General features: G+C 48.6%; 1 protein-coding gene across 2 annotated transcripts in view; it reads left to right on the forward strand.

Annotated features, from left to right (window-relative positions):
• Nucleotides 1–23028, forward strand: part of TGFA (transforming growth factor alpha) — a 104738-nt gene that overhangs the window by 16207 nt on the left and 65503 nt on the right. For both annotated transcript variants that reach the window (XM_058551004.1, XM_058551003.1), the window contains exon 2: nt 17805–17858. In XM_058551004.1, coding sequence (XP_058406987.1) covers nt 17805–17858 — 54 coding nt within the window. The remainder of the gene's footprint in view (nt 1–17804; nt 17859–23028) is intronic.

The following is a 23028-nucleotide window of genomic DNA, read 5'->3' on the forward strand; positions in this document are numbered from 1 at the left end:
GACTGTGATGTGCATGTTCCCTTGAATGTAGTTCATTAAACAAGGCAGGTTCCAGCTGCCCTTGTGAATGGGGAAGAGGGTCAGATTACAAGATGAAACCCCCTCCATGTGCATGGTCTCCATCCTTTATGGTGCTACGGCCCCAGAGGCTGGTCCTGACTCAGCCAAGAATGCCTTCTGGGGGCCGTGATGTCATCTGACTCCACCGCGAGCAGAGCAACAGTGGGAGAATGGCCTCACTGTTTGGCCTTAAGGAGAAAGTCATTAACTTTAGTGAAAAAGCATTTGTAGGCTCCCAGTAAGATAATGAGAAAGCATTAAAGAAATCTGGATTGTTCTAAACTACCCAGCTCTGTGCTGTTCTTGGTTTTCTCCACTTTAGCCTCTTTCATAAATGGTTCAGTCATTGTTTTCACCTGGGCTGTTTACCACCTGAGAAGCTATTTTCAGAGGCTTCCCAGGCAGAAATTTTCTGAAAATCTAGCGCTTTGTTTATATAAAAACCTTTTGCTTTGAAGAGGTGGATAAATCAGTATGAGTAGCTATTGGTATTCTTAGGTATTGCCTTTCTTATCCTGGGGGAAATAGAATCCACTTTCATTCTGCAGTCATACCAGCGGGTGTCTCTGGATGACCTCTTGCTCCGTTGACAGTAATCGTGTCTGTGTATGTGTGTATTTCATCTAGAGGTTTCATTTCCTGCTTCATGGGCTTTTTCTTTCACCTTTCCTCTTGCCCCTGTTCTCAAATTCTGCAGTGCCTTGCGCAGTACCTCACGTTTAATGGTTAACCAGTATGTTTTTATTGATGACAAATAATTTAATGCCAGAGTCTGTCTTCACTTCTCTCTCCTTTTCCTTTCCCTTCCTACCCCTTGCTCCCAAAACATCATTGATATAGCAGCAGATATTTTTTTAAGCAGAAGTGGGAAATAGTTCCATCTTCTAGGCCCACTGTGATCACTTAGAAGTGGCTGTTTGAGGCTGCATCTGAGTTCAGTGGGAAGTAGTGCTGTGGTATGTCTACTGTGGGCTCAGTATAGAGGTGGTGATACATGTGCAGTGTATTTGCATTCCAGCTTGAGATGGTGGGACATTTTTCTTAAGAATGAGAAAAACACATGTGTTTCCAAGGAATTAGTTGAAGATGTTCCCACTTTTGTTGCTTACATTTCATGCTTTTTTTTTTTTTTTAATACAGTACTTCTATTTTTAAAAGGTGTTCCATAAACCTAATACCATAGCCATGTAGAAGTGCTACGGAGTCCTGTTAGGCAGGATTAGCATCCCAGCAAGGCAAGGAGTCTGTGGACTGGTATGTCCTGTCATCATTCAGGACACTGGGGTATTTGCCTCCCTTCAAAGTAAGAAGCAGGAAACCACAGCTAATGCTGGATGATGGAGCTCTGTATTGACGTTCGAGTCTGCCGATCTTGGGCCCTTGTTGAGTTATTAGCAGGAGTGTTCTGGCTGCCCCTAGTCAGAAGGAACACCGACTTCTACCTTTCTTAGAGGGAGGACTCCTTTCCCAAGAGGATATGTGGCATGTCATAGTGTTCCAGCCCCAGCAGCCATCTCAGCATCGTTACACCCGCATCAGTGGGGGCGACTATCTCTAATTCTCTCCCACAGGCACTGTGGGAGGATATGAAGGACAGTAGAGAGCTGGGCTGTGCCCACACGGGGCATAAGAGGTTGCTGTAGAGGCAGGACATTTAGGGTAGAGATTCTCAGAGCACAGAATAGTCTCTGGGTCTGTACATTTGTAGCTTGCACATGCTCTGGTCACAGGTCAGTGTGGTGCCTGTTCGCTTTGCTCCTTGTGGGCCCTTCTGAGCCTGAGATGTTCTAGTGCAGCCCACAGGCAGTAATGGAGGGGTACATGGTGAGCAGGGTTAGATACTCTATGAGCTTCCAGAAAGCCTTGAGCACAGCCATCGTCATCTGGAAGCTAACTTATCCTGAATGTTGAATGTGTGTCTCACAGGTTAGCCTGGGGTGACCTTGGACTGAGATTCCTAGGACCTGCCTGGGGATGACCAGGGGCAGAACCTTCATTCCAGTTTGTAGCATCCTGGAGGATCTCGGGGATAGTGGGCAGACCCTGGAAGGGAACTGTTAGTGAAAGCTCTTTAGAGAAGTTTGAGAACATCAGGACCAGGATAGATTGACTTGTGTGGTTTGGCTCTTATGGGCCTTGAGCCTGCTAATAGGTTTCTCTAGGCCTGTGTTCTTGTTTGATTAGTCATTTGGGGGTTTTTTTGTTTAATTTTTTGAGGGAGATGGGGTCCTCCATCTGAGGTGGTCAGGAAAGGTTTTTGAAGATTGATGTTTGATCTGGCCTAGGAAGGTGAAGAGAGAGCAAGGAACAGTAGAGGTAAAGACAGGGTGAAGAGAGGAGGTCCCCAAAGGAATGAGGCCAAAGCGCACTTCCCACATTCAGTGAGTCCTATCCGCTCTGTTTCTGTTATATTCTGCACCCGACGACTTCTCACATCCTCGCCTGCTCCCCCTCTCCTCTTTCGCCTGGACTTCTGCAGTAGCCTCATCCCCACTCCTCCAGTTTCCAGTCTTGCCTCCGTAAGACCTCTTCTGTTCTCGGTGCCCCGAGCGATCCTTCTAACACACACATCAGAGGTTGTGGCTCCTGCTCAGAACCTTCCAGTGGCTCCAGCTTGGAACAAAAGTCAGCCTCCTAGCACTCCCCATGAGAGACACCTGCCCTGGCATCTCTCCAGCCTCGTCTGCCACCACTGTCCCACTCCAGCCACACCAACCTTCTTGCTCTTCCTTGAATAGCCTAAGATCACTCCCACCTCAGGACCTTTACACTTGCTCTTTCCTTCAGCTTTGGATGCTCTTCCCCCAGATCTTTGCAGCACTGGTTCCCTCATTTTGTTCGGGTCTCCATTAGATGTCACCAGTTCAGAAAGGACATCCGTGATGACTCTATTTATCTGTCTACACATGCACACTCATGATGAAGAAAATGCTCCAGTGTCTGCATTATTTATTGGAGAACCGTCATCACAGGCAAGTTCTGAGGTGTCTTCTTATTCCAGAATTAAAGAACCTAGATTCCATGGAGTCCTTATGAAGTGTTCCTACTCAAACAGGAGTTCAGGTGTTGTCTTCTTTGGTTCATGCTCTCTGGACATCTCTGTGGAACTGTCTGGCAGGTTTGGCTTGAAAAGGAACTGAATTCATTCAGCTCGTATTGTGGAAAGCCATCTATGTGTCAGGCGCTGTTCTGGGCACTGAGAACACAGTGAACCAAAAACCACTATCTCCCCAGCGCTACTTGGTCCCAGGAAAACAGAAAATAAATAAATCAACATACAATGAAATGTCAGGTTGTGACAGTGCTGGGGATGGGGGTGAGCCGCTTGTGTCATTACTGTGCTCATAGGTCTTCACAGGATGATGTTGGACAATCAAAAGGCCCCCAGCGCTTTCTTGTTCCTTTCCTGCCTGAAGTGTAAGAAAGGACAGGAAGGGAGGAGGGAAGCGTTCTCTGTAACTGTAGCTTCGTGTTGTTATGATAAAGGCTGTGCTGTACCTGCTTGGGAGCCCACGTTAGATGGAGCTGGAGGGTGAAGAAGTGGATTAAGCCATTCTAGCAGCTCCTGTGTTCTGCTCCCTCAGTCTCAGAGCTGACGGCTGGCTGAAACAGATTGAAGACTGTATTTATAACTTGTCCTCTAGGACAGCACATCTAGGATACGTCATCTGTTTCACATTAGAAACCACAGAAGCAAGGCCGGTTGCCCTGGAAGCAGGATACTGGATTTCCGTGGTTGTTTCAAAAGCTGCTGAGATTCCTGACTGGGCCTATCAACCTCTCTATTGGAAGACTTCTCTGGAAGCCCCCTCACCGCATTGTTCTTCCCTGTCCTCCCGCCCAGTCCCCTCCTTTGCCTTACCCATGCCTGGCTCTCCTCTGCTTCCTCTCATCTGACATATTCCCACTTTGAGAATAAGGCTCAGGGTACATTGGTGGCCCAGCCCTGTCAGATCAGCCACTGACCAAAGCTGGCTGTTGCTTCTCCCTGGGAGCCACTGTCAATAAACCTTCATTGAGCACAGCCCTGTGACACATTTCACAACATGTGACAACTAATTGTGCTTCTTGCGCTCCCTGAGTTTTCAGCTGGCTAGAATTCACTGTGATGGCAAAGCTGGCCGGGAAGTGAGCTCTGTTGTTTGCCTTTGCACCCAGTCAAACTGATGGGGCAGTGATGAGGCCGAAAGCCATGGGGCTCCATGGAAGACTGAGCAGTGTCTCCTCTGCATTTCCAGAAAAGTCCAACCCAAGCTGCTTATGCCAGCTTGGCCTTCCTAGGAGAAGGACATTTTACTTGAACTTAGGGAAACAGTGTGACTGGACAATTTAGGATGTGGAGTAAAGTAATTCTGCTTCATGGTGTTATAATTGTTCTAATTGTCATCAGCTGTTTTTTTTTTTTAAATAGACTGTTTTTAGAGCAGTTTCAAGTTTATAGAGAAATTGGATGGAAAGTACAGAGAATTCCCGTATACTTCCTTACCCCACACCAATATTATTTCCCCTATTATTAACATCTTGCCATACTGTGATACATTTGCTACAATTGATGAGCCAATATTGATACATTATTATTAACTAAAGTTAATGTTTTTTAACTAAAGTTAACTGTAAACTGAAGTCCCTTGTTTACATTAGGGTTTATTCTTTGTGTTGTGCATTCTATGAGTTTTGACAAATGTATAATAACATGTAGTATCACACAGAATAGTTTTACTGACCTAAAAAATCCCCTGTGACTCCCCTATTCATCCCTCCTTCCCTCTCTCCTCCCAAACCCCTGGTCTTTTTACTATTTCCATAGTTTTGCCTTTTCCAGAATGTCATATGGTTGGAATTACACAGTCACAGTGCATAGCCTTTTCTGATTGGCTTCTTTCACTTAGTAATATGCATTTAAGGTTCCTCCATGTCTTTTTTGTGGCTTAATAGCTCACTTTTTATTGCTGCATAATATTCCGTTGTCTGGATATACCACAGTTTATCTGTTCACCTACTGAAGGCTGTCTTGGTTACTTCCAAGTTTGGGCAGTTATGAATAAACTGCTATAAACATTTGTGTGCAAATTTTTCTGTGGACATAAGTTTCAATCATTTGGGTAAATACCAAGGAGCTCGATTGCTGGACCACATGGTAAGTCAGTGTTTAGTTTTGCAAGAAACCACCACATTGTCCTCCAAAGTGGCTGTGCCATTTCATCAGCTGGTTTTGGTTGCTACATCACTTTCATTTAGATGAGTCTGATTTTCCTAGGCAGTGCTTCAGAAGTACACTGAATGTTAACAACCCAAGACCCTTTTCTCACTGCACTCCTTATCTCACTTAAACATGCAGGGCTGCCACCCACCTTCTTCTTTCTGTCATCCTCCTATTCTTGCTGGAACTAAACCATCCTAGCAGAAAGCTTCCTCTTTTTTCTGCTCCTTCTTCCCTTTTGCTTCTCATCTGTACCCTTTTCCCCCCCAAGTCAAAGAGGCAAATAGGGAAAGGGGCAGGAGCAGGTTGGTGGGGAGATCCCATTCCCATTGTCCCATGGAAGAGATAGCAGGTCTTCCCCAGGTTTTTGTCTTCCTGTAAAATGCTTTTTAGTACCACTGAGAGGTACACGATGCTCTCTGCCCCAAAACTGTGGGGACAGGCATGCCTTGTTCCTTATTGGTTTGTCTCCAGTCAGCAAACAAGACTCTTCCCGTATGATGAAGTGCTCTTGGGGCGTTCACTGAATAGCTTTGCCACATGTGGCCAGAAGAACACACATTGACCCAAAGGAAATACGTCAGGGGCCCGAAAATCGGGCAGAGGACCAAGAGACAGTCAAATCCGTCACCACCCTGTCAGTTCCCTCCCTCTTGGGCCTCCTGGGAGTCTCTTTGGAACCCCGTGACTATAAAACACCAGAGTGGGTTGTTTGTAGCTTGTCAGCCTTGTTACTTTATAGGTAGGCTTCGTATTGTGCAACCCAAACGCTTCGGGTTAATACAGAGAGGCAGACAGATGCAGACAGATGAACATAAGAATAGAGGGAATTACTGAAAGGGGAAGGGAGCATCCAGTCAACTGAGGGCAGGCCGCTCTCCATGTTCCCACTGCGAGCTTCCCAGAGACCATGTGCAAGGCTCTGAGGAGTGGCCCTGTCCGTTCACGTGACGACTGTTTCCCCTTGTTCCATTTCCCCTGAGTTTTGGTGCCTTGGCTGATGGGCAGTTGGAGGCCAGATGACCTGTGGTTGAAGGGACTTTCCCTGTTGGGGTCCAGAATTTCTCAACAGCATGCACTATTAGCATCTTACATAGGACGATGTCCTGCGCGTTACTGCAATTTGGCGCCCCTGCTCTCACCCTCTCCATACCAGAAGTGCCCCCCGAGTCCTTGTGACCATCAAAACCTACCCCCACAGGTTTCCAGATGCCCCCTAGGGGGCACTACCCGATGAGAACCCCTGGGCTAGGGGTGGTCAGGTCAGAGTCTCCCAGCGAAAGGAGGTCAGTCTGAGCATCTCCTGCCCACTCCTCATCCGGGCCCTTCTTAGCAGCTGGTGCCTACACTTGTCACCCACGCCCTTTGTCACCTACTCTCTCCTCTTTCTCCTCCTGTCCCTCACTTCCACGGCCCAAGGAAAACAACGCAGACATTTTCCCAGTCTGCAGTGTGATGTGGGTTGAGAAATGTGGGGTTACAAGAACCTCGGGGTGTTTTCCCCTTAACTCTTGAAAATCTGTAGTTCCGGGGATTTGTGTCCTCTGTTCGAACCCTGCTTCTCATCAGTGAGCCTTATCTAGTCAAATGAGTTCTCCTAAGGGGTGTTCTGTGGCAGCCCCAAGCACACAGGACACCATGGAAGCCTGACAGTGGTGATCAGCCTTGGTGCAATGCTCTCCCCTCTGTCCCCTGGGGGGTGATGCTACATTGATCTGAAATTCTGCCCGGTCACACCGGTATTTATCTTGGCTCAAACTCCACGCCTCGCAATGCCTTCTGCAGGGGGCCTCCAGGGGTGTCCTGAGTGGAGCGGTGGGAAGGGGTGAGTTTGTCATCACCAAGCTATTCACATGGAGGAAAGGGGCAGTTCAAGGATTGCTTATTTTGTACCTCCTCCCCACTCATAGCCTACTTCCAAGCCACTCGCTGTGGGTGGTGTGTACATATGGCCTTGACACAGCTGAGGGACCAGCCTGGCTTTGTCGGGGCTGCCAAGAGGCTAACCCTGCTGGTCTGAGGTCCGCACAAGTAGAGCCACTGCTGACCCTGGGCCCAGAGGATGGCAATTCTGGGGCCACCACAAGGCCAGGAGAAGCTGAGATGGGGCCAGTGGGCCCCCACAGATGGTGAGGAGGCTTGTAACATCCCAGTGGACTCCTCCAGAGCTGGCGTTTGATTCCTAAAGATCCTGGCAGCCAGGTCTCCGCTCAGCTGGATCACAGTGCCGAGGGGCTGGGCCCTGCAGCTAGAGCCATTGTGTCTACCACTTTATCCCAGCCTTGTCTCTAGCCCACTCCCCTACCCCTTCTTTCCTCTGGGACTCTGGGGAAGTCAAGTGTAGCCCTTCTCAAATACACTTTGATGCCTCGAATCAGTGTCAGTCAGCTGGAACAAGGTTCTGGAGCGTCTCAGCTTGGCACAGCTTCTTGCAACCTCAGAGCTCACCTCTGGTAGAGCCTGTTGGTGATTCAGCTGCTGGGGAACTCCAGCCGGCCACTAGGGCTCAGTGATACTCGCCTTCCTGCTGTGCAATCCCTGGATGGGGGCCCTCAGCCAGCCAGCGTGGGCGCAGGCCCTGTGGAAGAGGAAGTGTGACTAGTACTCAGCCCCTGGTCCAGGTCCTTGATAAGACTTTAACTCTTCCCAAGAGATGACGCTTCCTCCTAACAAAAAGGGGTGTGGTGTAAGTCTGCGTGCACAGGACCTTCCTCGTCTGGAGGAGATGCTCAGTGCATCCTGGTTAACTGATTGTTTGATACTTTGCTCCTGTATGCTATTTGCTATATTATAGGAAGGGGTCCTCTCAGACCACCAGATCAGTGGGCAACATTGTTCTATAAGGCTTTGAAGTGGTTGAGGGTATTGGGGAGAGTAGAAAGGAAGATGTCTGTGTAGCAGAGTGAGGCATTGCATCACACCTGCTGGTCCTCAGAAGCAAAGGTCTTTCAACAGACCAACACCCACCTCCTCCTAGGAGGGTCTCTGCAGCTTTGTTATTTAGTCGTATATATTTTTCATGCTTTTCCAGAAGTCAGGAAGAGCACATGTCACCTCCTTTTAAAGCTGTGTTGCTTCTCTGATGCCTGTGCATGTGGTGTCAGCCCTGGGCATTTACGGGACCTCAACTCTAAAGAGCTCAGAGCATTTTGCAAATATTCTCATTTGCCCCTTGAAGTGGGGAGAGAAGGGTGGCAATCAGTTCTCCTAAATCAGAGATGGTGGAAGTGAGGTCTCGGAAGGGACAGGGGACCGGCCCATGTGGGTGACTGGAGTGGAGTCTGCATGTGGCCCTGGGGCTGACGGGTGTCAGGAGGTGAGAGCAGACAGCACTGCCTGCTGGAGTGGTCAGGAGGGCGTTGTGGAGGACGTGGGGTCCAGCTGGGCCTGGAAGGCTGGTAGAAGTGAGGTCGGGCAGCAGGAGGTTTCCAGGCAGGGAGAAGAAGTGAGTGTGTTGAGGAGATCTGGACCAGGTAGACACAGCCCGGTGGAAGAAAGGGCTTGAATGGGGAGCATGGGAGATATTTGCGGAACAAAGGTGAGTGTATTTGCTTCAATTATGTCTCCTTATCTAGACTGTAAGCTCCCTGTGGCCAGTCCTGCCTCTGCCTGAAGAGCCCCGGAAATGCAGGGCTCAGTCAACACTTGGGCTGGCCAACCTGCTGCTCCAAGCCATTCAGTGAGCGCCACACCCCTTTTCACTCCCTCCATCTCCTCCTCCTTGGGGTTCCCATTTTCTCAAAAAAGGTTTCAGGAAAAGCTGGCAAAATGAGTGAAGGGTATGAAAATAAAAAGTTTCAGGGGTCATCTCATCGGGTGACCAAACAACTCAGGATCAACTTGACATGCTGGTCCAGCAGACTTGCTCCAGGCTCAGGAGAAGGATGATCCTTTCCCGCTCCTCTGTGGTCTTCTCCATATTCTAGTGAGACTAGTTAACCTCACGATTGAATTAGAAGACTCCTTTTAACTCACCACTCACCTGAATGATGGTGCAGCCAGACATTTATAATGGAATTCAGTGTAACGGTTTCTAAGAATTGAAAGGATTATTTCTCTTAGGAAGAGTACAATGCAGATGTTGTCAGAGAGGGGACTTTTAGTCCTTTGCTGTCTTCTCTGCAGCACCTAGACCAGTGTCTACCACATAGTGGGTGCTTGGTGTTCAATGAATGAATGCCAGTTTCAAGTGTTCTTCGTTTCCACGGAAGTCAGAATAAGAACCAGGACTTAGAGCTGTAGCCGTGGGAGCCTAGGTTGGAAGTGAGGAAGGAATTCCTGAGGATCAGCTGGTTCTTCACTCTTGATTCTCACTCCTCCAACGCTGTTTTCAAGTTGGTGACCTCTTAGGGAAATTCAGCTCAGCATACTCAGCATCAAAACCCTAACCAGGTGCGAGGCATTGTGCCAGGTGTGAGGGTAGAGATGAGTGAGGCACGGTTCCTGACCACACTAGAGGGGGAGATGGACAAGATGTGAAAACTTCTTAACTACAAGGCAGAATCAAATAAGGACTACTCTGAGGAAGAAATGATTATTTCTGGCATTTGAGCAAGGCTTTGAGAGGCAAATTTGATTCCCATGGGTAGGGAAAGGGGATGCCAACTTGAGAGATCTGCACAGTATTAATGGTAATGCTCAATAAGAGCAGCTACCATTTGTTGCATGTTTATTGTGCACCACTCAGTGTACTACACGCTTCTCATGTGTCGCCTCATTTCATCTTTACAGTAACCCTGAGCGGGAGATGGATATATTTATCTCTTTTTACAGCAAAGAAAACCGAGACTCAGGCAACTAAGCAAAGGTCACACAGCTGCAAGGACTTGAGTCAGGACCCGAGTGGCGTGAGCCCAGGGCACTGGGCTGAGTGGCTGAGTGAGGGCAGGTTGCGTGCAGGGAAAGGGGTCAGTGCTGGGCAGCTGGAGTCAGAGCGCCTGACAGGAGTGGGTGGGAGAAGCCAGGTGGAAATGGAGTTTGGAACCAGGTTCTGCACCTTAAAGTCTCGGCTGCGGACTTTGGACTGGGTTCTGTGAGCAGGGGAGCCCACGGAGAGTATAGAGGAAAGGAGGGCTATGGTCTAGCAGGTGCTTCAGGAAGCTCACTCTGGCAGCTGGAGCAAAGGTGAAAAAGCTATTGGCAGGAAAACTAGTTAGGCAACTATTGTGATAGCCCAGGAGAGGTGATGAGGCCGGAATTGAGGCAGTGGCAGTAGGGATGCAGGGGAATGGATAAGATGGACAATATGGAGGTGGGATGTGTAGGCGGCCTTGGCTTGGATATGGGGTAAAGGAGAGGGAAGGCTGGATGATCGCTGTCGGGTCTTCAGCCCCACCTACAACTGAGGAGGGGGTGGAAGAGGTCAGGGGAAGAGGTAAGTTTATTTTTAAAAACGTGGTTTGAGGGGCCGGCCCGGTGGCACAAGTGATTGAGTGAGTGTGCTCCGCTGAGGCGGCCAGGGGTTCACCGATTCGGATCCCGGGCGCGCACCGATGCACCGCTTGTCAAGCCATGCTGTGGCGGCGTCCCATATAAAGTAGAGGAAGATGGGCACGGATGTTAGCCCAGGGCCAGTCTTCCTCAGCAAAAAGAGGAGGATTGGCATCAGATGTTAGCTCAGGGCTGATCTCCTCACACACACAAAAACACATGGTTTGAGGAACAGGCCTCTGGAGAGTGGTCGGGATTCAAGATGGTACTTGGGGCATGGAGGCAGGGGAAGTGCCTGTGGGAACATAGGGTATGTGTGGTGCCTTTACAGCCCATACTCGTCTGCCTTTGCTGTCGTATGGAAGATTCTACTCTTCTCTGACTTTGTATACTCCATTTCATCCCACTTAATCCTTGCAGTAGTCGTGTGAAGAGGTGTTATCCTTATTTATGGATGAGGACACCAAGGCTCAGCAAGGTTAGATAACATAGCCAAGGTCTCACAGGTAAGGAGTGGCAGAGTCAGGATTTGAACCCAGGTCTGAAAGCAGGGCTCCTTTGTGCTCTGCCGTGACAGACCCTGTGACAGAATTAGAGAATGGTAAAGAGTTGCAGTGTAGGCACCCTCTGTGCATCTCTTCCACCTCCCTGGTCTTGAAGGTTCATTCTGAATACTTTGGTTTTTCCCATCTGCAGATATATTGAGATGGATATGGAAAATACCTATGAGCATTCAGGTCACACTGGCTTGTTTTCCATGACGTCATAATCATGAGGTATTGCCTTAGCCTCATCAAGTTGGACTTTGCTGCTTATGGCCACCCCAGAGGTCATTAGGAAGGGCAGCCGAGGGTCCTGAGCTCACTGACCCAAGTACACTCCCTCATGGATGGTGACCTTGGAATATATTACCAAGCCAACTTGAAGACTGTATTGAAAATGTAGAAATGGAAAATGCCCATTTAGATTTGGGATCTCTCCCATCTTCTGATATTTGATGTAAATGCCATGCTAAATTTAAAGGCAAAATTATCGTAAACCAAGCACACTCATCGAGACAAACACATGCAGCCTTTATTTTGCCTGATCTGTGTTCAAGGCAAAGGGTCCACCTATAAAACATTTGAATGAGGCCAGTGTACCTTGATGGCACACTGTGTGCTAGATAGCTGAGGAAGGTGGACAGCCCTATATCTTCACAGATGCTTGGAATTTAGGGGACTGGGCAGATCTTCTGGCCCAACTCTGTCATTTAAAGATAAAGAACCTGAGATTGAGAGAGGTGCAGTGACTTGCTAAAGGTGACACCGTTCATAGATGACCCTAGTCTCTAGGCTCCCCATTAGCCCGCACTCCCCATATCGCAGGACATATCTGGCTTATATCCAGGAGAGAAGAGGAGGAGGTGGTCTTTTCTAGCATGGCTGTATTCTTTGGCTGTACTTCACAGGGTAAGCAGAAGCAAAGTGAGGCCAACGGGTTCCTATAACATGAGCTTGCAATATCTTTCACTTACAAGCTGAGTGGCCTTGGACGGGTTACTTAATCTCCTGTACCTCCATTTTCTTACCTCTAAAATGGGAGCATAGTAGTACCTACTTCCTAGGACTTGCTTTGAGTATTGAGTCAGACGATGCAGAAACGTGTAGTATGTGTTTAAGTGAATGTTGTTGCTATTATTATTAATGACACTATCAGCTGCAATAATAATCCTTTGGCTGAACGATGTGAGGAGGGAGCTCAGGAGACCAATCAGGCTCCACAGGTCTTCCCTCCTCTGCCCTGCCACTGGCATAGAAATGTCTTCCTGGTTAATTTGCCCCATGTCACAGCTGTGTTTGGGCACAGGGGTCAGGACCTCACTTGTGTGGGTTTGTAACTAAAAGCTGCCCCCTCCCTGCATAGTTGGTTTCTTTGCTCTGTGCATTAGGACCTGCCACCTGAAACATAACACTAACCTTTTCAAATAGTTTCTTGATAAGACTCTCTCCTTGGGTATCAGAGTCCAACCTGGGTTTTGAAAGCAGTGTTCCAGACGCTGGGATGGTGAAAGAAAGAGCCCTCTGTCCCATGAGCCCATCTGCCCATGGTGATTCATTCCCGTTTCACATATTTCTAAAGTCTCCTTGCCATCCTCTGAGTTTTCCTAATCCTGTCTGGCCAGTTCCTCCACAAATTCCTCTGCAGCTTTGCCTGACATCCTTTGAAGTGAGTGTCACTGGAGTCTCTGTAAGCAGAGGCAAATGTGAACTGTCACCTCTTAGAGAGAACCATGGCTTCTCAGAGGGCCAGCCTCCCTGCACTGGGGTGATGGGGGATGCCATGTGGCTGCTTTTGGACAGGGCACGTATGGATATTCTCGCGGGGGGCAGGCTCCTGGTCTCCTGGTCCCGCCAGCTTCTCTCCTTGCCCTGACCTGCAGTGTGGTCCCTTTTCCTTTTTTCCTAATCAGTTGTTACTCTGAAGCCAGCATCTTCACCTGGCTATCTTGCATTTAAAAATACATACTGATAAAGTCATACAGTATTGCAGTTTTTGCTGTGAAGTTAAAATCCTGCCATGTTTGCAGATAAAATTTAAATGTTGGGATATAATTCATAAGGGAAGAGGCCTTAGAACCTGTACCCAGCATGCCCTGGGTTCTGTGTGACCCATTTACACATGTTTTTATGCCCACAAGGCTGCCCCATGGGTGTGCCCTATGCACCTCATGATTCTCGCCCTCTAGGTACCACTCACCACTTCCTGAGCTCCTGGTTCTGTCCCTCATGACGCCGCAGCCCCAAGCATGGTAGGAGAGTAAGGGAGGATCCTGGCTGACCCCTGAACACCCACACTCCCTTCTGCCTCTCTCTGGCCTGACTCCTGCCCCTCCTGCCTGCATTACCTTCTTTACCTGTAGGCTCTTCCTCACCACCTCCTCTAAATCCAGAACATCCTTCATCCAAAGGGATCTGCTGCACCCTCCCTCCATCCTCCTCACATCTCCCTGACACCAGAACCTCACCTTCACCCCTTCCCTCAGGAAGCCTGGGTTAGGGGACCCAAAAATGGATGAGATGTGGAGCTCCTGATTTTCTAGGGGGAACAGCTTGTCCAAACAGTGGAGTGAGCAAATGCTGGCTGTTGCAGAGGCCAGAGCAGGGCGTGGTCAACTCTGCTGGGGTGACCGGGGGGCCTGAGGATGCTTCCCCCAGGTCCAGGCACTAGAGCTGAGTGTCCACAGAGAAAGCGGTCACCAGGGTGATAGATGGGAGAGGATGGGGAGTGCCCCATGTTGAAGGCACAGCCTGGGTCCCAATCCCATGCACGAGCGAGGAGCTGCACAGAGGGGCTGGAGGTGAGGGGCACCCTGCTCTGTGGCCCAGGGCAGATGGATGCCCAGCACCTCCCTGGAGCATTTCCCATTGGCACACCAGTGGATAGGGTTCACGATGGCTCCATCTGTGAACTCGTGAGATAAATAGGCCAGCCTCTCTTCTGACGTTCTTTCTGTTGGAAACTTTCATCTGCCTTCCAAACAGCTGGATTATAAGCACTGCAACCCTTTTTCTTCCTGAGGGCAGGCCTGGGTTCCCACTCCACCTCAGGCTGGGGGCTGTCAGCCTTCCATGAGGTTTTTCTTCCATTGTGTATGGTTTTCCCCTCACCACCACCTCTTTTTCTTTTCTTGTTTCTTTTTGAAGTGCACAATCCAGGGATTCCCGTCTTTGGATCTATTTACACAGAAATGGGATGCTGGCAGGAGCAGACTAAAAGGGATTCCTGCCCCAAAGGGAGGCTGACTCAGGGGCACTGTGGCAGCCAAGGTCCAGCTTTGAAACTCAGGCGAGAGGAACCTGTGGCTGCGGCCGCCACATAGCCTGCGCTGTGTGCTGTCTCCCTGGAGCCACTGTGTGTGGCAGCTGTCCCTAAGGCTGTGCTATCCCCACACAGGTGCTCCAGGGAAGCATTTCCTGTGTTTCTGATGAGCCTTGGAGCCTGCCAAGGCCACATGTCTCTGGAAGGTCTTCACACAGCCTGGCGTTTCCAAGCACAGCTGTGGCCCGGCTGTCTGGGCCCCTGGGCTTACTCAGATCGGGTCATCGGGGAGTCTGGACGTTCACCCCTCACCCCTCAGCAGACCTAGCTCATAGTGGGGAGAATTAGAGGCAGTGGGAAAACCCCAAGAGGCCACAGACATGGCCTCCAGAAGAAAGGGATCAAGCCTCTCTGCTAGGCCTGCCAAATCTGTTGTTTGGACTCGTTTGGGGACTGTAACTGGTGAAGACACACCTAGCAGTGTTTCATGACAGGCTTGGTCAGAAGGACTGTTGTGTGGTGTGGTAGTTAAACCCTGTCTTGGGCATAGGAGTTGGACAGACTTGAGTCTGAATTTGGCTGCAGGAGGTTGGGCAGATTTCTCAACCTCTCTAAGTCTCAGTTTCCTCCTCTGTAAAACCAGGTGTTTCCAGAGGCTGGACCAGAAGGCAAGGAGACTGGGAAGTGCCTATATCATGGTTTGTCATGAGAACTAAGTAAGATAACACATGTACAACCCTGGTGCTGGGCCTGGGACTGGGACATGCCCAATAAGTGCTCCCATCTGCCTGAGAAGCAAAAGAGGCCTGACCTCTGTCCTTTTGGCCTGGAACCCTCTTAGGGAGCTCATCACATCGTGAAGGGAAAGCAGAGGCCTCACCTCTTATCACAGGGCCTCAACTGAAGTTGTGCCTGAGTCAAGATTGCAAAGAGAAGCCCAAAGTATTAAGAGTTGTTTTCCATGGGAACATGAAGATTTAGTAAGGAACTGTTCTTCTGGTGTTGCTCAAATTATGGTCTTTCATCTGTGGAACATGATGGTTTTGCAAATTCTAATTAGTTCCCAAAACACCTTTGTGGGTTTGGCAACTGAAAGCCTACAAGTGAGGAACAGAGAGGGCGAAGTAACTTACCCCAAGGCTGGGAGAACGGCCCCTCCACACGACCTGGAGAGTTGGTGATGGGCTCTGCTCTGTCCTGGCTGCAGTGGGACAGTATTTGCTTTCTTGTATTAGTTTTGCTTAAGCAGAGGTCGACATGGAGCCCAGGAACTATACTGACTGTACTGTCACTGACTGACAGGATATGGGGCCAAGGAGGGAGGTGGGAAGATAATTCATTTGTTCAGGGACAGCTTGTGACAGGCCGGTGGTGCTTCCTCTTGAGAGGCATGAAAGCATCCCTGAGTCATTCTTTATGGTACCACAGGTTACTGGCTGACTTTGGCCTAGAATTGTTTGTGGCGGTGCCAGCCAAGTCAGATGGTGATGGGTCCCCAGCTGACAATGTGGAACCACTAAGACTTTTCCTGGCTTTGGCAGCAATGCCTCAATTAGTGCTTTGTGTGTGGATTACAAACTCAGCCTTTTAGATGTATCCAGGGAAACCCAAAGAGCCATTCTTCCAAAATTTGTGTCTGTTGGGCAGCAAAAAACAATCACATGAGGAAGACACGTGTGATTTTATTAATTTTTTCTCCTCATCCCTCTACTCCAGCCCAAATATCTGGTTCAGGACTCTGTAAAGCATTGGGGAAATCCATGCCAAACCTCCTATAAACAGTCTGAAGTGTTTGTGATGTTTGTCATTTTAAAGGCCTAAAGGAAAGTCATTAGCATGATTGCTTTATCTCTTCCAAAATGTGTTTCTTCCCTGAGAGTCAAGGGCTTCTGTGTCTACACTCTGAGTGCAAAGGGGAAAGGAGCCCTCTCGACCTGCATAGCCGGAGTTTGCACTGGTCCTGCCTGATAGAGGAGTGACAGCACAGAATTCTGCTTGTTTTCTGGGCTGACTTGATTCATCTGCCTTCTGGGCTCACCCGTGTAGGTGGCCCAGCCTCTTTGCATGGCCGCCATGGCATCTTTTTGCACTTCAGTTTTAGGAAGTCATTCTAGTTTAGTTCATGCTGATTGCATAACTCATAAGAGGTTCCTTCTTCGTTGGAATTTTGCTGCTGTTTCCAGAAACCTCCAGTTCTGTACCGTGAGGGCATGTAAGGTCATCTGCTGGCAGGGGTGGTTCATGGGCGTGAGACCTGTGTAGTTGCACAGTCTCACACTCAGATGGGTGCCAAGCGTGGGGTTTAATGCTGTGCAGTTGCAGTACTGAAATTCTTTGTAGTTTTATCTTGGAATTTATATCTTATAAGTGAAGTCCAATGGGACAATGGAGTGTGCACTGGGCCTCGGCTCCCGTGGTCCTGCTCCCTGCCTCTCCCAGGTGGGTTCTTGCCCCCGCCACAGTCTGCCCCTGGCAGGGCCTGGACATAAGGAAAATTGGGAGTAGGTATATGCACCCCAGGGCATCTTAGGGTAGGGCATGGTGGCAGCCGTTCCATCCCCGGCTGGCAGCTCCACGGCACGTGCAGTGCATAACTAGATGGGGCGAGCCTCTCCTGTACCCCTGATCCAGGTACCTAGTGCATCCTGGCATGGAGGTGCTAATACCCTTGCGGATCACCTTGGGTTGGGGTGGCTGGTCCCTGCAATGAAAAAATACCCAACTGGATTTCCCTCCCCCCGGCTGGGTCACAGCACATGGGTCCAGCTCCCAGCAGGTGGTGGGTCACGTGTGCACTTGCACACTGTCACCGGGGCCCCTGTGACACTGTCACCTCACCTGTGAGGAGCTGTGCTCACCTTGCAGTTATCCTCATACCCAAAAGAGAGCAAGGACATAAACAGCCAATAACATCATGGCATGCACAACAGTGTGAATGTACTTAATGCCACTGGCACTGTACAGTTAAAAATGGTTAAAATAGTAAATTTTATGTTATGTATATTTTATCAACAAACAAATGTTGTAAGGTGTTTAAAAAACAAAAACAAAAAATGACAGGTGGAGAGAGAGACTGTGGACAGAAGGAAAAAGCTTTGCTTTAGTAATTCTAATAGGCACAGTTTTACTGCTCTTTGAACAAGGGGTCCAGCATTTTCATCTTGCACTGAGCCCCCACGTTGTGTAGCCAGGCCTGCCTGTTGGCCACTTTGTAAAACTCCCCAGTCTTTACCTTTCAAGGTGCCTACCCTCGAATCCTGAAAGTCGTTTACTGAACAGACTCTTACCTTTTCTCTCTTCTTCTTCCTTACAGGTATTTTGTTGGCTGTGTGCCAGGCCCTGGAGAACACCACGTCCGCCCTGAGTGGTGAGTCCCGTCCCCTCAGTGTGGGATGGTGTGTGGAGGATGGGAAGGGAGCAGACTCTGGCTACTTTGGGGAACCTGAGATCTAAGCTTCCTCCCCAGGCACCTGCCTGCTGAGCTCACGCCCAGTTGTCCCCTGAACCATTTCTGCCCTTTGTCCCAGGGGCCAAGGTTGCCCTCCTGGGAAGTCTTAACTGCAAGCCTGAGGGGGGCTGTTCCCCCAACCCCTCAGGGCTCTCTCTCTCCCATCTCTCTGTTCAGACAATCAGTGTGGGCAAGGCTGCTGGAAAGCAGAGCCTGCAGGACCCACAAGCTCGGAACTGTCCCCATTTTTCTAGCTCACGTAATAATCCATCTAAAGAAGAACTCACATTCCTGAACCCTCTTGTCTGCTTCTGCCTGGTGATCTTTGTTTAGTTATTTTCTGGTTTATCTTTTGACATTCGTAGTAATATTTTCGTTATTTCATTTTAAAGATCCTAGGTCAACAGATGGAAATTTGGAGAAAGGTAGAAGGCAAGCCACCCATGATCAGAAGCATCCACTGTTACATATGTGCATTGCTTTTAGCCTTTGTCACATGCACTAATATTTTTATACGATTAGTCATGGTGAGGAAACTGTTTTGATTCCTGCCTTTTAAACTCAAGGTTTGGAGTTATGTATTTTTCTATGTTGCTGGAAAGTCTTAAAATTTATCCTTTTAAAATGTCATGATGTCCCATTAAAATGGACTTGTATAGGGGGCCAGCCTGGTGGCATAGTAGTTAAGTTCATGCGCTCCGCTTCAGCAGCCCAGGGTTCGCAGGTTCGGATCCCAGGCGTGGACCTACACACCGTTCATCAAGCCATGCTGTGGCAGCGTCCCATATACAAAATAAAGGAAGATGGGCACAGATGTTAGCTCAGGGCCAACCTTCCTCACCAAAGGAAAAACAAATGGACATGTGTAATTTAATTAATCGTTCTCCATTGGATATTTATGTTGCCTCCAGTTTAATTATCATGCTACATCTTCATGCCTAGAAGCTTTTTCCTTCTTTTGGATTCTTTCATTAAGGTATATCTCTAGGAGCAAGAGTAAATATATTTATGACCCTGGGTATGAATTGCCAAATCACTTTCCAAGTGAATTGAGCTGATTTTTCTGCCAGCAATGCATGAGTATGCCGGTTTCACTCTTCCCTTGTTGCCGTGGAGTAGGCTCCCGTCTGTTACTGCAGTGGCCCCCTGCTCTGTCTCCCCCTGGTCTTTCAGGGAGGTCGCAGGAAGGGGGTATATGTTTCTTACACATTAATAAATTCTCTAATCAACCACACAGTGTCCCTGGTACTTTGCTCTTTCCTCTTTCAGACCTTTCCCTCCAAACACTGGAGCTGATGCTGCCACTCCCACCAGGGGCCACTGCTTCTGCAGCCCCACAGTCTCCCCTTGGAGCTCTCGTCCTTGATGCACTTGAACCATTAAGGTGTCCAAGGCACTTGGTGGTCCATGATGACATAAAGAAAATGACTCTCTTCCTCTGTGTTGTGCTTTGTTGGGACTGGGGGTGGAAGGGTGTGTCCATCCCAGAGCAGTGCTTCTAGGACCCAGGGTCTACCAGAGTTTCCATGAAGCAGTTCTTTCACTTTTTAATTACCTCCCACTTCACAAAAGGCTTAGGTGTGAATAGATGGGCAGGGGGATAGCTTAGTGACTCCCACATGCTGTTCTCAGAATTGACCCCCTTCCTAAGATCCATTTAGCCACAGGTGCATCCTCAGCCCCTCCTGGTCCTCACAGAAGGACCTGGTAGGCAAAGATCTAGGTTCTCTTCTGAGTCACTTGCAGGTGACAGGTTGCAATGATGGCAAATGCTGATGCTACCATCCATGGGGAGGGGGTAGTCTGGTTGTTTTACCCCCTCCTCCCAGTCTCCATCCATTCATACAAGAAAGGCCTAGAGGGTGTGGTACTTGAGGCTGTTCCCTCCAGGGCCCAGTGTGGCTCCTGCCTAGGCCCTTTGGGTTCCCTAGTCTCTCCTGGGCCGACATGGGAAGACCTGCTACATTCATCCAAAAAGTGACTGTCCTTGCTGCAGTAGTGACCAGCCTCTGTTCCATGTTTCCTTTCTGGGCTTGCTTCTGTGAGAATGTCTCTGAGAGCAACAAGTGCCTGTGGTTTACTCTCCTTCATGAGGCATAGTAGTTGTACCCAGCTATGGTGCACATTACCCTGTAACTGGCTGAGTGCCACTCTGTAGCCCAGTGAGAGAAGGGGCAGTGCCACAACTTCTAGTGTCCAGGGGGCCTTAAGACCCCAGAGTTGGTTGGTGGTCTGTGGAGAAGGGAGGTGGGCTGCCTGTCTGGCCTCTGCATGGCTCTTGGTTTGATGGGTTACTGAGCTATGAGACTTATGCCCCAGAGAAGTTAGCAGAATAGCTCTTTCCACTTTTACTTACACTCTACCCTGCCCTATTGAACGCAGACTGGAGTTCAGAGAGGGCTAAGTTAGGAGACAAGTCCAAATTGTGATGACCATGTCATAGCCACCCCTCCAAAGGCTAGGGCTTTGCAACTGAATCAGGCTTGTTTGCTTAAGTTTCTCTTCCCTTAGGGTGACCTTCCTGTCTCCTAGAAGACTCCTCAGGCCCTGGTAGGCCTTGACCACCCCCACCCTACCTCCACTCTGTCCTCGCCAGACATGGCTGAAATCCTGTGGTGGGTGCAGCTGAAACTGGGTACCAGCCTCACTCACTACCCCAGCACTGGAGTGTGTATTTAACTCTTGGCTAATTCAATAAGTAAAATTATTTATTAATGATTGCTATAGAAATCTTCATACATAGAAGTGAAATAATAGTGAAATCAGTTCCCATATACCCGCACCCAGCTTCAACAATTGGCATCACTCTGCCATTTTTCTTTCATCTATTCCCCCAGCTTTTTTATTTTTCCCTTTGCTGGGATATTTTAAAGCAAAGCCCGTTTCACTTTTGAATATTACTTTATATCTAACAGATAAGGACTTTTAAAAACAAAACCATAGTTCGATTACAGTAACAAAAACTACAGGAATTCTTTTTTGTTACATCCTTAAATATGGAGAGTCGATGATGCTGCATTCAGTTTTGTGGCACTTCATTTAATTTGCATTTCCTTTAATGTTCTTGTACTTTGCTTTCTACTTATATTTCCTTTCAGGTGAACACTGTTTTTGTAAAATGTGCTCATTTATATACTGAGTAACTGAGTTGCACATCTGAGTCCCTCCTATATCCCCTTATGCTCTGGATGTTGGTGGGCTCATTTACTAAATCCCAGAACTATCCATTAGATGTGAAGATGGGTCATTTTAGAACAGAAGCTACAGGGTTTTACCCATGACGTAAATATGCAGGTCTCTTCACTCTGAGAATTGACATAAGAAGGGTTTGATCCATTCCTGAATGATAGAGCTGGAGCAAGGGACTGCAGGCATGCTCAGGATTAAGCTCGAACATTTTGATGGAGCATCACAGAGAGAAAATTGCAAACTCCATGTGCCAATCAAGGGTGGTACATGAGCTTGAGGGAACATGGGCTGATCCCACGTGGCTTTCTTGTGCTTTTTGAAAAAAAATTCCATGTTCTTATTACTTGACAGTTCTCCTTGGCCTTTCTTGTTGAGGTTTCATTGGTTTCTTCTAATCTTCCTCTCTCTTAGACCCCCGAATGTAGAGAGTAGATGATGCCAGAGGCATAGGAACCTGGCATTATTGTCATCAGTAAACGCTTCTGAGACATCTACTTGAGGTGGGACATTGCAGGGATACATGCCTTAGGCTAAAGGTCAGGAATCCTGGGTGTTGGGCCCAGCTGGTCTCAGTTTTGCCAAGTCCCTGGGCAAGTTATTCCTCTGGTTCCTGTTTGGATCTTAGTTTCCTCATCTGTTGGACTTGAATCAGGAATAGCCTGTGAGATTTTTCACATGACCACTGTGATGGATTGGTCGAGACTACTTGGAAAGCTTTGTTGAGAAGCATTATGTGGCTGCCTTCAGGCTGTTGGGAAATACAGTGGTGATCAATTGATGATGCCTGCCATGGGCCTAAGGTAGGGACGTGGTAGTGTGACTGCCATGTATTTAATTCTCTGGGATCAGATTCCATTTTACATTCAGGTTCTAACATTCTAGTTGCTGGAATTATACAAAGAAGCCATCCTTCTTTGTCCTTGTCCTCAAAGAGCCCACCACACAGGTGAAAAGACAGCATGAGACCCCATAACAAGAGCCTCATAGTGACACAAGGCAACCTCAGCTGACTGCTTAGTGTGTGCTTTAGAAAATGTTTGCTCTGAGACTGAGATCAATAGTCTGGTGGTTAGGACCAAAAATTTTTATCTGATTGGTTGTCAATTTGTAAAGCATGCAGAGCAAGATTAGCTGGAGGCAGGTTGAGGGTGGCAGCGCTTGCAGCTTAGAACATCTGTCACACCCTCCCAAGGAAGGAGTTATGACCTATCTCCAAAAGCGCCTTTTAAAGCCCCTTAAAAGAGTTAGAATGCACCCAGTTAAGTTGTTGGGTGGCTTCTTGCTTAACCCTCCAAAGTGTTGCACAGTTCCCGGGCCGTCCATCTGGTTCTCATATTTTCATGAGACTCCCTCTAATAACTGAGGGGTGTGGTGACAGCCTTGCTCAGGCACCTGGCAGCCAGGCTCCAGACTTCCCTCTGTGATCTGCCTTGCACTAGCTGGGTACTCTGTGGCTCTTTAAACCTCTGAACTTCTGCTCCTTCCTCTCATCTGTGTCTAATGACACCCCCCTGGAATGGGGCAGTATTTGAAGACTTGCTTGATTTAGTGTCTGGGAGCCTTTTCAGAGGCAGTGATGAAAGAACATGGAAAATTCACAGTGGTGTTATTCATAGGAAGGTCAGCAGGATCCGCTTGCTTGGGGAGATGGTGGTCAGATTTTGCTGGGGACGTTTGGAGGGCGAGTTTGGGCTGGGAGTGCACAGAGGGAAGGCAAATCAGATTACAGGGAAAAGTCTTTGAAGGCATTACTTGTTTGGAAAACAGGTAGAACATGGGTCAGCCAGCAAGCAAGGGATCTGTTTATTGCTCATCTCACCTAACAAAAGCTTTTCAGAAGTGCAAACTGCTTCCCCGTTCCATTGTCTGGAGTTTTCTCACGTGGAGCTGAAGTCATTCT

This window comes from Diceros bicornis, chromosome 12 (assembly GCF_020826845.1).
Source record: "Diceros bicornis minor isolate mBicDic1 chromosome 12, mDicBic1.mat.cur, whole genome shotgun sequence".
Taxonomy (NCBI): Eukaryota; Metazoa; Chordata; class Mammalia; order Perissodactyla; family Rhinocerotidae; genus Diceros; species Diceros bicornis.